The sequence below is a fragment of the Equus caballus genome, chromosome 25, assembly GCF_041296265.1.
Source record: "Equus caballus isolate H_3958 breed thoroughbred chromosome 25, TB-T2T, whole genome shotgun sequence".
Classification (NCBI taxonomy): domain Eukaryota; kingdom Metazoa; phylum Chordata; class Mammalia; order Perissodactyla; family Equidae; genus Equus; species Equus caballus.
Window position 1 is genome coordinate 10,390,532 of NC_091708.1, and position 14,350 is coordinate 10,404,881.

The following is a 14,350-nucleotide window of genomic DNA, read 5'->3' on the forward strand; positions in this document are numbered from 1 at the left end:
CCCATCGACCGCGTGAATTACATTCTTCGCAGACAGCTTGTCAGCAGAGGCAGCCGGGCCAGGCACGCAGACCCTCTCCCAGACAAGCCTCTGACCACTCCCAACACATACACAACACCTAGCCCCTGACACCTCTGGGAGGCCTACTTACTAAGGGACCCACCAGGGGGAGGGGGAGAGTTGGGGTGAGGCAGAGGGGGGGTTCTGGGTTCCCTTTCCTGCACCCTCTCCCTGGGGAATCCTCTTCAATTCCACACCTCTCAGATTTCTACCCTCACTTCTCTCCAGTCTCGATTTTGGAAACACATCTACGCCCATGGAGTTGTCCTGGGTTTGGGGTGTAAGTCCACCCTTCTCTCTCTGCTTTTTCATCTGTATTTAGGGCCAACGTGGAAGGTGGGCTCACAGATCCACAGGGATGGAGGAGGGGAGTTCTTGCCAGGGCCAGGGGTGTGTCTGGGTAGGGGTTAACACACTTGGCCCAGTGAGTAAGAGACTTGCACCTGGGCTTTTACCTCAGGACAGTCAGAGGCCTCCTGCTGCCTGCCACCTCCTCTCAAACACAAACACACCCTGCTACCCACTGCCCAGGCCTGGGCAGGGACAGCAGGCCCTCTGCCAGGAAGGCCTGTGTACGTACAGACAGCAGAGCAGGAAGCCCAGGCTAGGCACACACGTCCTCCCACTTGTGCTCTCCTCCATTGGAGCGGCACCCACAAGATAAAGCCTGAGCACACAGTATACACACACACACACACCCAGTGTCAGAGGCTTGTCTAGGTGAAAGCGAAGGCTGGCAGGGGGTCCCCAGAAATGTCACAACTAGCCTATAGGCTAGGCTGCCCCCTCACACCTGCCAAGGTTGTACCTGCCACGGGAGACCCTTTAATACAAGTGGTAGACCCAACAGTGCCCACAGGGCGAAACGGCGGACACTACACACTGAGGGGCTGCACACCCAGGATTCACACCTCCAATCCTGGTTCTCCCAACAGAACGCGACCTGAGCCTGACTGTTCACAGGCTTAGCACAGCAGACCCCCACAGCCCCGACACCCATCTCTATGCCTAGAGGCACCGACTGTTGTGTACATCAGCTTCTACACAGTGAACAGCTGTTGACATCCAAAAATGGAAGGGTCAGTGTAACCATCTCACTCTCCCTTCCAAAATCACTTGGAATATGACAGGTGAACACAGACCCTTAAAGGAGTGGATTTACACTCAGACACTTATCCAAATTATAATATACTATGCCACTCATAGATACACATTTTGGATGTGACAAAGAACAGTACCCAGGAAAACCAACTCATAAACACAGTAACACGCTCATGAATATAAAGATACACACAGGCACACAAACTCTTGGATGCACACTCAGACACTTAGAAATACATATACAGGGACACACAAACTCACAGCCATTCATGCACACTCTGAGCCCCTATGTAAACACACAGACCCAAACAAACTTTCAGGCTCCCGGATAGACACTCGAATAAACATTCAGAAATAGAGAAAAACATAGGCAAAATCGCAGACACTTGGACTGATGGAGAAGTGTGTGCAAAGACATACAAACGCGCCACAGACACGCAGTCAATCCCTGCGAAAATGCAGCGCCCCTCCGCCCCCCAGGGCCGACGTGCGTGGGGACCAGCGCCGCCTGGGTCCCAGAGTTCGCACCCCTGGAGCCCGAATCGTCCTACCTGTCCTGCCGGTCCGAGGAGTCGGGTAAGTTTTCTCTAAATCCATTTTGATTTTTCAGAACTTGATGGAATGGACAGGGAAAAAAGTTTCCACTTTTTGTGCTTTTTTTTTTTTTTTTTTTTTTTTTGGTGCCAGGGGCCGCTCACAGGTCGGAATAATTCAAGCCTTCCGCTCCCCCGCCGAGCTGGGGTAGCTGATCACTGAGCTGAAACTAAACGTTTTAGGTGGAAAAAAAGCATCCGAAGGCACCGTGAAATGATTAAGGAACTAAAGAGCTTCTCGCCATGTGAGATCATGTCCTGTTCTCGCCAACATCACAAGATGTCCCCAGACACGCCGCGCCCCCAGCGTGCCGCCCCGCACTGCCGGCCCGAGACGGGAAAGGGTGTCCGCGCTGTGCGGCCGGGCCTGCTCAGCGGGCCGGACGAGGCGGGCCGGGCCGGGCCGGGCCGGAGCCGCGCGCGAGGCCGGGAGAGCAGCAGTGCCGCCGCCGCGCCGCCCTGGACTTTTATAGGGGGGTGGGGGGGAGGGAAGGAAGGCTCAGACGGAGCAGGGCACTAGCCCGCGCGCCTACGGGAAGGGGCCGACCGAAGGCGAGCCGGGAGCCCCGGCCTCGGGGCCGCACCCTCTCCAAACCCCTGCGTCTTGGAGCCGCCGCCGTCTGCGCGGGGCCAGTGACCCCTCTACGGGCAAACCCCGTGGCGTAGGCGGGCGCAGGCCGGGTTTGTTTTTAAAGAAATTACCACTCTACCAAGCAGGTGCTTCTGGAGGGGATGCGAAGGCAGGCAGTGTCGCCAGGCATGGAGGGGGCGTTCCGGTTTCCTCAGATTCACCCCTAGGGCGGCGCCCGCCCCCAGAGCTCCCAGCCACTCCACCCCCACCCCAAGTTGCAGCTCTGATGCTATTGCTGGGTCCCTGACTCCAGGGCAGTTCCAAAACCCTCAAGTCCCCAGGTCCCACTCGGCCTCCTGGTCCCAGAGCCCCTCCTCACACCATGTCCCCTTCTGGCCCGGAGCACAGAGGTTACGCTGTGAAATGCTGGGGATAAAATCCAGGCCTCCGCTTTGGAGCGCTGGGCTGCACAGAACCATCTCAGGAGGTCCTGGAAACAGGCGTGAGTCCCAGACACCTTACCCCGGCCCATATAAATGGAATCTGTTTGCCCTCAAGCCCCGAATCGTGGCGGCGTCCCCAAAGCCCAGGACTTGATTCCAGAGGCAAAGTCAGCCCGAGAGAGAGCCTGCAGAGTGTGGCACGGCCCGCCCGCTCCCTTCGGCCCAGGCTCAGGACTTCCCTCACCTTCCCCCTCCCCGGTCCCGAGTCCAGCTGCTCGGCTCGGCCGCTGGAAGCCCGTGGGGCCTCGCTGCGGGGTGGTCCTAGGGGCAAGGTTCTCCCGGGCGGGGGAGTGCTCCGCAGGAGGACTCTCGGCCTGCCGGACAATGGCAGTTTCGGAAAGGGAATCGTCCTCAGCGAGAGTGTTGTTTGTTTTTTGGAGGGGGTGGTCACGAGGCTGGGCCGCAACCGAGGGGGAAGAGCCCAGAGCTCGAGGAAGGGGGGTGGGGGCAGCGGGAACCGGACTTCGCTTATCCGCTGAGCGGATTTCGCCACAATCGGAACCCGGGCTGTGGATTCCCGGGCAGCCCCCCCCCCCACCAAGTAATCTGCGCAGCCCCCCTGCGCCGCCGCCCCCTGCAGCTGCGGGTCCGATCCCTGCCCCGGCGGTTTGATTTGGGGCCGTCTCCGAGCGCCGGGCTCCCTCCCTCCGCAGCTCGGCCCCAGCCCCGCTTCCCGCCTCCCGCCCGGCCCGCGCGGGAGGCTGCGCCGAGGAGGAGCGGCCTGCCGGCCCCGGAGATCAAACGCCCTCCCGGAATTGACATTTCACCCCGGGCTGGGGGCGGGAGTTGTTCGGGCTTTTTTTTTTTTTTTTCTATTTAGAGGGTTTGTTTTGTTTGTGTTTGTTTTCAGTGAGTTTTCTTGTCATTATCTGTGAGAGAGTCTTTTGTTTCGGGTGTTTTGCGTGTTGTTTTGCGTGGATTTCATTTTAGCAGGTTTTGCTCTGTGAGTCTTGGTCTTTTGGGCGGGTTTTGTTTTCTGTCTTGTGTGTTTTGATTTTGTGTGTGTTTTGTACTTTGTTCTTGTAGGTTATCTTTTTGTGTGTCCTCTGGAAGGCTGTTCCTTCTGCGCGGTGTTTTGATTTTGAATTAGTGGGTGTCGTTGGTGTGTCTTGCGTTAGGTGAATTTTGTGTCTATCTGTGTTTGGTTTTCTTCGATTTTGATTTTGTTTTTAGGAGCCGCGCGTTTGGATGGGGGTTTTGGTTTATGTTTTCGTGTGTTGGCTTTAGTGTTTGTGTTGTGGGATGCTTTGGTGTGTGTTTTGGCTTTGTGAGGCTTGTGGATTACGGAGGGGACGCTGGCCACCGCTCCGTCCCTGTCCGCACGCGGGAAGGGCAGAGGATTGGGCCAAGCATCACGAATGGTGGGCTCCCCGTGCTCCGAAACACCGGACCCCGCGCGGCGCGTGGTTCTCTTCGCGCTCCAGACCAACGTGCGCTCCCGAGGGGGCGCCCGCCCCTAGTCACAACCCCGAGGGTCTGTGGCGCCAGTGCCTGGGTCAGAATTCACAGAGCCCCTCCTCGCGGCGTACCCGGCCGAACCGCTGTCCCTTTGCCCACTCTGTCCGCTGTGGGTCGAACTCCCCTTGAGCCTGGCCAGCGTGCTTCGGACCTCCCCGACTCCCGCAGCGCTGGACCGAGGGACAGCTCCCCGCCACGGAGCAGGTGTTGAACCTCTTCGGAGGACACGGAATTGATGCTACGGCCCTAGAGATACCCGGCAAAGGGTAGGAATGAGCGGAGTCTAGACCAGATCGGCGTCTGAACCCCGGAAAAATCCTCCATCTCACTTGCCCGCAGCCCTAGGATCCTAGAAAAGCCAACAACGCTCAGCTTTCAGTTTGAAGAGCTTGCGTTGCTTTGCGACCATAGACACATAAATCCACACTCGAACACACGCATACACAGCTAGAGAGCGGGAGAGAGCGAGTCGGCGCGTTGGTAGCCGCGGCCTGCATGGCGGAACCAGCGCTGGCACCAGCTCAAGGGGAAGCCAAACTGTAGTGACCGGAAATGTTCCAAGGACAGAATATGGCATTCTTTCTGACCATGTTGCCAGAATTTCTCCAACCTCGATACATCTGGATTTGTTTAATGCTACACCAGGGAGAAAAAGAGAGGCAAATTTAGAGAGACATGCTGGCTAAGCCGGCAAGGAAATGCGGGGAGACTCTTTAGAGAAAGAATGGAGAGGAAGAGACAAGACCATGGGGAAAGGCAGTTTAGAGGCCCAGGAAACGGGCTGGTGCGGAGGCTTCTCCGGCCCCGCGCGCTCTGGCATTCTGTGAGAGGGAGAACGCAGAAACAGAGAACAGAGAGCGACAGGAAAGGAGCCGCAGAAGGGGTTGGCCTGGGCGTGCTGCGTGGGAGCATCCCTCCAGCCACGACGCTGCGGTCTAGGGAGCGGGAGGCCGACTCCGGAGGCCAGGAGCCTGCTTAGTCGGGCTCTTCCACTCGGCCAGGAAACACCCGAGGACTCCAGGGCTTGTGGAGCCGGGACTGAGGGTTGGCTCAGACCCAGTGCCCCCGGGGACCCCGATCCCGGAATCCAGCAAAGGTTGGGCCACCGCGGTCCGCCGCTGGGCCTTCTTCAGTGCGAGTCCTGGGAGAAGCCAGCGGGGAAGACTCAGGCCCTGGGGCTCTGGGTTGGAGCCCGCACTGAGGGTGGGTGGGAGCCGACGTCCAGGCGAGAGGCGAGGAGGAGGCCCCGCCCTAAAGCTGGGGGCCCAGTTCTGGGAGCGGCTGAGGCCGCAGCTGGACTCGCAGGATTCGGGGTGCGCGCAGCTCGCACGTGGCACGGCACCTTCGGCAGGCGGCGCCCCTAATTCTCAGCCCCGCCCCGCTTCGTTTGCCGGGCCTGGATGGTGTCAGGATTGACGGTGGACGTCGAGTCGCCGCGAGCAGATTCCTCGCGGTGTAAGCTTGGGGCTTGCCTAGGGGCGGCGCTTGGGTGGATGCGGGCGCCTCTCCGCTGGCAACTCCCCGGGCGCAGAGCGCAGAAAGTGCGCAACGTAGGCCAGTAGTCGCCGCAGGCTTTCAAGCGGCGCCCGCGGTGGAAAGGGGATGAGGAATGGTTTGGGTCAAAGCACCCATTTCTGCTACCAGTGGGGTCCTCCGCGCGTAGAGGGCTTCGAGCTGTCTGGCTGCTGGCTCTCTGGGGCACCCCGTACTAGCGGCTCGCCACTCAGAAACACTCGAGTAGCGCTGAAAACACGGTGGGGCTGTGTTCGGGGAACCTGGTGCTGGTGGTGGGTTATTGCTGCTGTTGTTTTCCTTTACTGCTTTTCTTGCTTTAATTAAAAGTATTCTTGAGAGAAGCCTCAAAGAGTGCAGACCTGGGTCGTTTGGATGGGTTCATTTCAACTCAAATTCTGTAATTCAATTCAGTTCCACTACTGGTTTCCAGCGCACAGGTCCACATGGCAGACGTCAAGCGAGTGCCGTATACAAGTGCGCACAGACGCGACTTGAAGGCAACTCTCGGAGAATTTTGAGATAAAATTCAGTCTCCTGGAGTTACATTCGCAATATATGAATATGGAAAACAGGCAGTCAGGTGTATTTAGAATTTGCCAACACGTCCCACAATCCGCTATTACCTAAGAATCCGAAACGGGGCATTGAAAAGATTTACTGGCGCTCTGATTGTTTAATACTGAAGACAAGTGTAAATCAGTTTATTTCTTCTTATAATTGCTTTTAAATTTAACAATACCATAATTTGTAAGTAGTTAAATCATATTTTGCCAAAGAAAGTTTAGGGTGTTTTATTTCTATGAGTGTTTACACGATGAACTGTTAGGGATCCCCACCCGTTTTTCTTCTGATATTTCTCCGTGTAATGTGAGCTTTAAATATTCATGCTTCAGCCCAGACCCGCATTTATTTAATATGTTTTGAACTAATAACATTTTAATGTGATATAATTTGATTCCATGAAGTATTGGAACACAAAGAAGCCTGCTTCACAAGCGACTTGAGCGGTGCACAGGTGAAACGATTCTTAGTTTTTGGACGACGCGGATCAGAACGTTACACGGAAGCGAAGCGCGCCTGTAAGTAGGCCCTTTAATGTTCTCGCTGACTTCATTCTCCACTTATCTGTAATAACTTCAGAGCTGCGGCAGAGGATCACGGCAGGAGTGGGGCGCTTTCCCTGGAGCCTGTAGTGTGACCTTGCAAATCGCCAAGTGAATTCCTCAGTCTCTTGGCAGGTCATGGATTCATTCTTACTTTTTCTTTTGAGCGGAAGTCCTAAGGGGAGGAGAGGGGACTGCAGGATACAGTCTGGATTTGAGAACATGCCTGAAATAAAACTGTGCTCTAGAAATCTTTCAGATTTGCTGCTGATTACCTAATTTTACCACTTGACCAGCTATTTGCTGGTAGCTTCCTCCAGGACCCAGCCCAGAGTAAGATGGAAAAGAGGAGCTGGGCTTGGGTCCAAAGGGCCTTTGAGGGGGGCCCTTCAGCCAGCCTGAGCGTCTGGCATCACCAGAGACACCTTGCAAAGTGCTTACCTTCTCCTTGGCTTTGTACTGGAGGTGGAGGCCAGCCCTTCAGACACTGAATGCCAATCGACTAAAAAATTGTCAAAAAAAGAAAAATTAAAGATGTCCCCTAATTTATTTTCAGCCAGATGAAAGCAATTTGGCATACCAAGTTGGTAAGAAGAGCTCATGAATATAGAATAAGAAAGTCGTTTCCCCCTAAATCGTGAAAATATTTCTAATGAGAAATCATGACACTATATTCCCCTCATAAACTCGTAAGTATCTACTTCTCACACAAGGAAACTAACAATCCACTATAACTTAAGAATCCGAAATGGGACATTGAAAAGATTGGGGGTCTAGGACAAAGTATTCATACTGAAAGAATCATACTAAATTATTCACACTAAAATGCTGCTAAAATGTCAATAAAAGCAATTTTTAGGATAAAGTGTTGAACAATTTTCGGCAGAGATCTTTATACATTCTCCCAGAAAAAAGAATTCAGGGCTATCTATTCAGCTTTGTATTTACAGCATGTGTTTGTATGTGTGTGCGTGGTTCTGCAGAGGTGGCTGAGAGCTCACAGAAGGGCTTCTTGTTAGGCACAAATTCTTACAAACAAGGTGTGAGATGGAAACAGTTTGGTGAATTGAAAGGGGGGCAATTTTTTCCTAGTTACGTACAGCAGTTGGCGTCTCATTTCTCATGCAGTTTGCGTGTAGACTCTGTACCCCATGAAGTGACAAAAGAGAATTAGGCTGGGATGAAAACCGGCTGGTGCCTGCACGCGGTGCCTCAAGGCGCTCCTCTGGATCCACGTTCCTGGTGCTGTGGGGAGTTCGCTGCCTCTAAACCAGGCCTGACCTTTTGTCTTTTGACCTCTGGTGCATGAAATTAGGTAGCAAAAGAAAATGCGAAGAAAAGGATACAAAAACATGGAGAAACAGCCCTCCTGGACAATAGTCGTTGTATCAGATCATAGCGGAGCTGCCCCGCACAGCCCGAGGCACTTGTTCGTAAGGCTTCGGGTCTTCCTGGCCACTGGCGTTCCTGTTCTCCTTTGTGGGCGATCTGTATTTGTTGGGGGAGGGATTAAGCGCTCTTTTAAATTAAGCTCAGCGCTGGGTTTTGTCCCCGCTCCTTTCATCAAAGCCCATTTAGTGAGCGCTGGGTTCCTCCATTTCCTCTGAGGCCCTCAGTGCAGGCCGGGAGCCCTGGTTGCGCCAGGCCAGCCAGGGCAGCTTCAGAGACCCAGAAGAAAGCTCTGTTCCTAAAGCCCTTCTGGCCACCCAGGCGGAAGCTGGTTCCAGGGGGAGCAGCGTGCTGCCCTGTCCAGAAGGGCCGCAGACTCCAAGTGAATAGCCCTCCACTCTTTCTCCTCAACCAGAGGGGGAATCTGTTGCCTGAAGTACTGGGGTGCCTTGCCCCCTCAGCCTAATGGGCCAGCCCAGTGCCCTCCACTGTCACAAATGCCAGGAAGGAGGGCAAGAATGTCTACAGAGAAGCCCTCAGTGTCTCCACCCAGCAGACATTTGATCCTCACAGCCACCCTGGGAAGGAGCACACAGCCCTATGTCAGGGGCCAGGGCATAATGTCACTTGAGCCCAGGCCTTGTCCAGAAGAGATAGACCTCTACTTGGCCCACAAGAGTGTGAGGATGGGTGTAAGCTAGGGGGCTGCTGGAGAACCCAGCAGGCTGGTCAAGGCAGACTCTGGCAAGGGGCAGGGCAGAGGAGACCTCTGGAGGTCTAGACGAGTGTTGAAGGGCTAGCAGGACTTTGCTACAGCAATAAGGACATCAGGAGCTTGATTAATATTCCCATTCTGCAGACGAGATTACTGGATATCAACAAATAAGCAAAATGCTATGGAAAGAGCTGACCAAGAGCTTTTGCGGGTGGTAGGAACAGCATATGCTTCTGAGGGAAGGAATTCACAGTGGTTTGGGGAGTGGAGCAAAGGAAAGAGGACCGATAAGGTGGGCAAGCCCATGCCACATCTCCCTTCAGATTGCCAGAGCAGCAGCTGCACATATTTGCCCCTTACCAGATGGAGTGAATGGACCCTAAGGGCCAAAGGGAGAGATAAAGGGAAGGCCCTAGGACCAACAGAGAGAAACACAGGAAAGCTTAATTCCTTTTTCCCAATTCCTTAATTCCTTTTTCTAATCAGTTTTCCACTTTCTTTCCTGGGAAGTTTGCAAAGTCCATCAAAAACCTCAGGCTGGGAAAAAAAAGAAACCAACATCCCTTCATCCTGGAATGCTCCTCATGCACCTTAGTAAATCCTCCCGGGCTGTGGGAGGCCGTCACAGAGCTACCGCCGGTGCCGCCACTCACTGCTCAGGCCGCACGGCCCTGAGCTCCCCCATTCCTGTTGCCCTCTGCGTTGGTGGTAGAGTATTCGTGTCCACTTCTCCCCACTCCTCCTCGTCCATCAGTTCCGTGGGCAGGGCTCCACCTTCGGGATCTCAGCTCTTCCCGCAGTCAGTCATTCTGTTCCTTTACAGCAGTAGCTGCTAAACTTCAGTGTGAGAGGAGCCAAATGCGGATCCCTGGGCCCCAAGTCTGGAAAGCCTCACTTAGTGTATGGGACAAATGGCTAATTTCCCCGGGTGAGTCAGGTATGGGAAACACTAGCTCCAAAGCTTTTCCAGGGCAAGGACCAAACTGCTGTGACTCACTCACTCCCGCCCCCTCACCAGGTCTACAGCTTTCGAACACTGAGAGCTTGCGGCTTGTCAGGCTGGCAGCACCTTAATCTCAAAAGTATCATCAACCCTCTTATTAAACCATTCCCAGTGTGCCCCAAAAGGACCAAAGAACCCTCTTTCTCCTGCTCCCACTTTAATTCAGCTCCGTTCAGCAAAGAGGGCCCCGTGTGTAGTCATGAAGGGAGCTGACTGTCCTGCCCTCCACTTGCTTGTGGTCAGGTCAGAGAAAGAAGCCTAGAGTGTAGTGCAGAACCTGATGGGGCTTGTAATTAGAAACAGTTAGGGAAGTGAAGGAGGAGCCCTGAAATTCATGCAGATTTCTTGAAGGAAGTGGTATTTGATCTAAGCTTGGAAGATGGAGTTGGAAAAGGAGGGGAGAAGGGAGCTACAGGCCAAGGGTTCAGTATGATCAATGGCTTAGAGGTAGAAAATCCTTGGCCTGTTTAGGAACTGGCAGAGCAGGAGGATAGAGTGTCCCCTGGTGATGATCCTGGGCCCAGCTGAGTCCCAGGGAGATAGAGTAAGAACTGTGTTAGAGCAATCTTACCGTCTGGCCCACTCAGCCACCTCTCCCAGGTGGCACCCAGGGGAACAGTGGAACTTCCTTCTGAGCTATGCAAGGCCTCTTTCTTGAGCCCTCTGGCTGAGCAGAGGTCACTGCCACCAGCTTTTGTGTCTGCATTATGCCTACAGTCACTCCAAGAGTGAGCATATCGGGCTCCCTCTGGGTCCCACACCTCTGCTCTGCTTTTGTCACACTCTTGTAGCAATTTGTCCTCTTGCCTTTCTCTGATGAGAGCAGGGACAGCGATCCATCTCTGCAACCGCAGAACAGCGTAGGACTTGCACATAAGCTGGTGGTTTGAGAGTCTGATGAGTGAATAAATGTGGCGAGGGAGAGCCTCTCTGGGCTGTTCCTCTGCAGCCCGTGACTCTAGCTCCTGCTTCCCTACATGCGAGCAGTATGACTCTACCTCCCCGCCCGCAATGTGCTAACCTATGTAATGGGGATATTAATTGCCACCCACCCGACTCACCTCTCTGGGCTGTTATGAAGACCAGATGATATAGCAGCTGAACACTTGCTTCGTGAAGCATTGTTAGGATGGGCTTAGATTCCCCAATGCTGTCTAAAGAAAATCTTTTTTAGTTGACTAAATGTATTTCTCCTTTGATAGAGGAGCCAATGGCCCCACGTTTGACAGTTGCTATGAGTGAAGGTTTGTATAGGAAGAAGCCGACAGTACTCATGTGTTGAAAAATTGTCTGGTTCTTTTTAAAGTATTCTTTGTCAGCACTGAAAGAGAGAAAGCAAAGAACAAAAAATTCAACTCAAGCACATCTGAGAGCCGCAGGTTAACGGCTGTCACAATACTGCTGCTAACCTTCTGAAAAGACAACGTCGGACCTGGAGTCGCCAGGAAAACACAGCTGGGCAAGACTGAAGGAGGGAGAAAACCTCAGGTCCTGGAGGGAAAATGAAAGGACATGATTGCAGTCAATAGTGCGTTAATGAGGTGGATTCTACTGTACACACACATACACCCCCCCCCCCCACACACACACCCTATACATTGTAGAGAGAATTTCACTCAGTGGGAAAGAAGGCTCAGAAAGATGAGTTCATAAGTCGTGAGTTCTGTCTGATTCTCCACCAACCCCTAACCCCAGGAGTCTTCCAGTGGGCATTCTCTTCAGAGAAAAACTAGAATAGATCAGAGCCTCTAAGATGGTACAACCAGTAGCTTATCAATTAAGGTATTGCTAATTAAGTAATAATAAATCAGTAAATAGTTCATTGATAGCACAGGGATTTGGGACAGTGAGCCTCATTAAATTGTATGAGCTGTATCAAGGCAGCCTCTTTACAGCATCCCAGGAAAAAGTCACTCAGCCTGAGCTTGAATACCTCCAGGGACAGTGAGATCACTAGCCCCTTTTGGAATTGGTATTATGGAATGGCTGCCAGGCAGTCCTTTCCCTCACTGAGCACACGTTGGCGTCCATGTTGCTTTTCTCCACTGGTCCTAGTTCTGCCATTTGAGGGTCATTATTCCCTCAGGAAGGAACAAACAAGGTGGCACAGTGAAGGTTCCTGTGAAATATCTGCTCAGACAGTGCAAGAGGAGTTTCAGCATCTCCCCTATGTCATTGGGCAAGTAATCCCAGCTGCAAGGGGTGGTCTTGGGATGTCAGCTGGGTGAAGCACATTCAAGAGTAAAGCCGGAGCAGAATTATGGGGCTGAGAGTCCAGTCTGCAGGAAATTTCTGGAACCCCTTCCCCATGGGCTACAAATTCCCATATAAATCTATCTTAAAGAACATTACTACAGCCACCACTGTGAAACCATTGTCCCTAACACAGCCCTGGAACGCCATTGACTCCTGCCCCTTGCCCCATTTGACAGGTGGAGACACTAAGGCCCAGAGAAGGAAACAGAGTCACGGAAGTTTCCGCAGTGAGTTGGTGGGAGGGGCAGGACTAATGAGAGTAACTGACAGCTCTTGAGTGCTCCCTATTTATTGGGCACTGTGTTTTACATCATCGTCACCAGGAGTTGAGTGAAGTCTCAACTCTGAGGCTCAGAGACACTGAGACATGCCCAGGAACACACGGTTATGAGGTGGCAGAGCTGGAATATGAAAACCAGATCCGATTTCACAGCCAAATTTCTTAACTGCTAACACTATACTGCTAAAACCTAAAACCCAGGCCTGCACCCTCACTGTCACCCAGATTCTTCCCCTGTGCGGCCTCTGTTATGCCAACTCCTCAAAAAAAGATCGAGCTGCATGCAGTTCTGGAGGATTCGCAAAGCGCTTTCGTGTCTTTCTCCACAATAGCTCAGGGGAGCCTGACAACAGACCCAGGTGGCAGCCTGGGCAGAAATCAGCGTTCTCGTTTCACAAAGCTGAAGCAGTTGGGGTCCCTTCAATTTGACTGGACCTTCTCCATCACTGTCTGTACATCCGAGCGAAGGGCCCACAGGTGGAGAAATGCTTAATGTAGGACTAGGGACCCATGCCCCCCCAGGGTGGAAGGACAGACGTGAAGCTGGCTGAGGAAACTTTTAATTCAAAAGAAAAAAGAGTGCACTTTCTTTTTTTATATGTTTTAAATAGAATAATGAGATAATCCTGGATTTTAAAAAATCAGCTCTGGTGTTTATATTTTAATTTATTCTCAGAAGGGTGGGAGGTCTAGAGGAAAGGCAATATGTGGGTCTTCTTTTATGATTTGCTATGGTAAGCCACATTTAATCCCTTTCTTCAGTGAAAGGATTTACGAAGGATACAACAAAACATACCTATCTGTTGCTTTCATTGTACTTTTTCCAGATTTTTATTTAGTTCACAATGTTATAACAATAAAGGAAATTAAAAGGAAAGAAAATTATCCATAATCCTGCCATCCTAACAAATGAACTGTTCAGCGTTCCTCTTCTGTCCTTCCTTACATGCTGCAAAATTTACATAGGTAATTTATTAGTGTAGTTACAGCCTTGCAGCCAGCTTTCTCACTTAACAATTTATCATTATAATGCCACAGGGTCTTCATAATTATCATTTAAAAATAAATGGTCTAATAATTATTTTAATGGCTGCTTAATACCCTTTCAAGTGGCTATATCATTCCCTAATATTGTCTATTTCCAAGGACTCAACTTTTCCCTATCACAGGGAATCCCAAAGTGCATGTCTTCCTACTTCCTACTTTCTCCCCTTTTTTGTTGTTTCCCAAATCTCCAGATCTAGATTTGCTGGGTCAGAGGGCCTGAATTCTTTCATGGCTCTTGATATATATTGGCAAATCACTCTGCAAAAGGCTTTCATAAATTTCTTTTGCTTCCAGTAATGGATGAGTATGATACTTTCCTACCACGCTTTGCCCCAACCAAGGGAAATCTACTGACAAATGAGAGAGAACTTGATAAGCAACATTTGTGCTCATTAAATAAATGTTTTGACTCACCTGTCATCAGCTCTCTAGTCTCTTATTTCTGTTGCCATCATAAATTAAATGCCTTTACCAAGAATCTGAGGAAAGCGGAAAAGCAATTATCACACCCAGTTCACAGCTGAGGAAACTGAGCCTCAACTCAAGGCTTTGCCTGGGACGTGCAGTGAGTCAGTGGCCGTGCTGAGCCCTTGGCAACGTCAGTAGGTCAGTAGCTGTAGTGAAACAAAGATGACTATGCTGATTCCTTATAACCTCCTGGAATGTTCTCAGGGTTTCTGTTACTGTTGTTCTTTTAATCCCTGGGGTTTTTGGAGAAGCTGGGAAAATACAACTACGGCAGGTATGTTTGTAACT

General features: G+C 51.8%; 1 protein-coding gene and 1 long non-coding RNA gene across 3 annotated transcripts in view; both read right to left on the reverse strand.

Annotated features, from left to right (window-relative positions):
* PAX5 (paired box 5) overlaps positions 1 to 1,960 on the reverse strand; it is a 186,672-nt gene extending 184,712 nt beyond the window's left edge. Inside the window, exon 1 of one of the 2 annotated variants that reach the window (XM_070250370.1) lies at positions 1,713 to 1,960. In XM_070250370.1, coding sequence (XP_070106471.1) covers positions 1,713 to 1,758 — 46 coding nt within the window. In that variant the 5' untranslated portion in view covers positions 1,759 to 1,960. 2 annotated transcript variants of the gene reach the window in all.
* A 4,526-nt stretch (positions 1,961 to 6,486) lies between these two features.
* Positions 6,487 to 14,350, reverse strand: part of LOC138920709 (uncharacterized) — a 38,831-nt gene continuing 30,967 nt past the window's right edge. The window contains exons 2-5 of the long non-coding RNA XR_011432389.1: positions 11,421 to 11,502; positions 11,073 to 11,332; positions 7,346 to 7,406; positions 6,487 to 7,079 (exon numbers count right to left, since the gene is read on the reverse strand). This is a non-coding gene — a long non-coding RNA (uncharacterized lncRNA). The remainder of the gene's footprint in view (positions 7,080 to 7,345; positions 7,407 to 11,072; positions 11,333 to 11,420; positions 11,503 to 14,350) is intronic.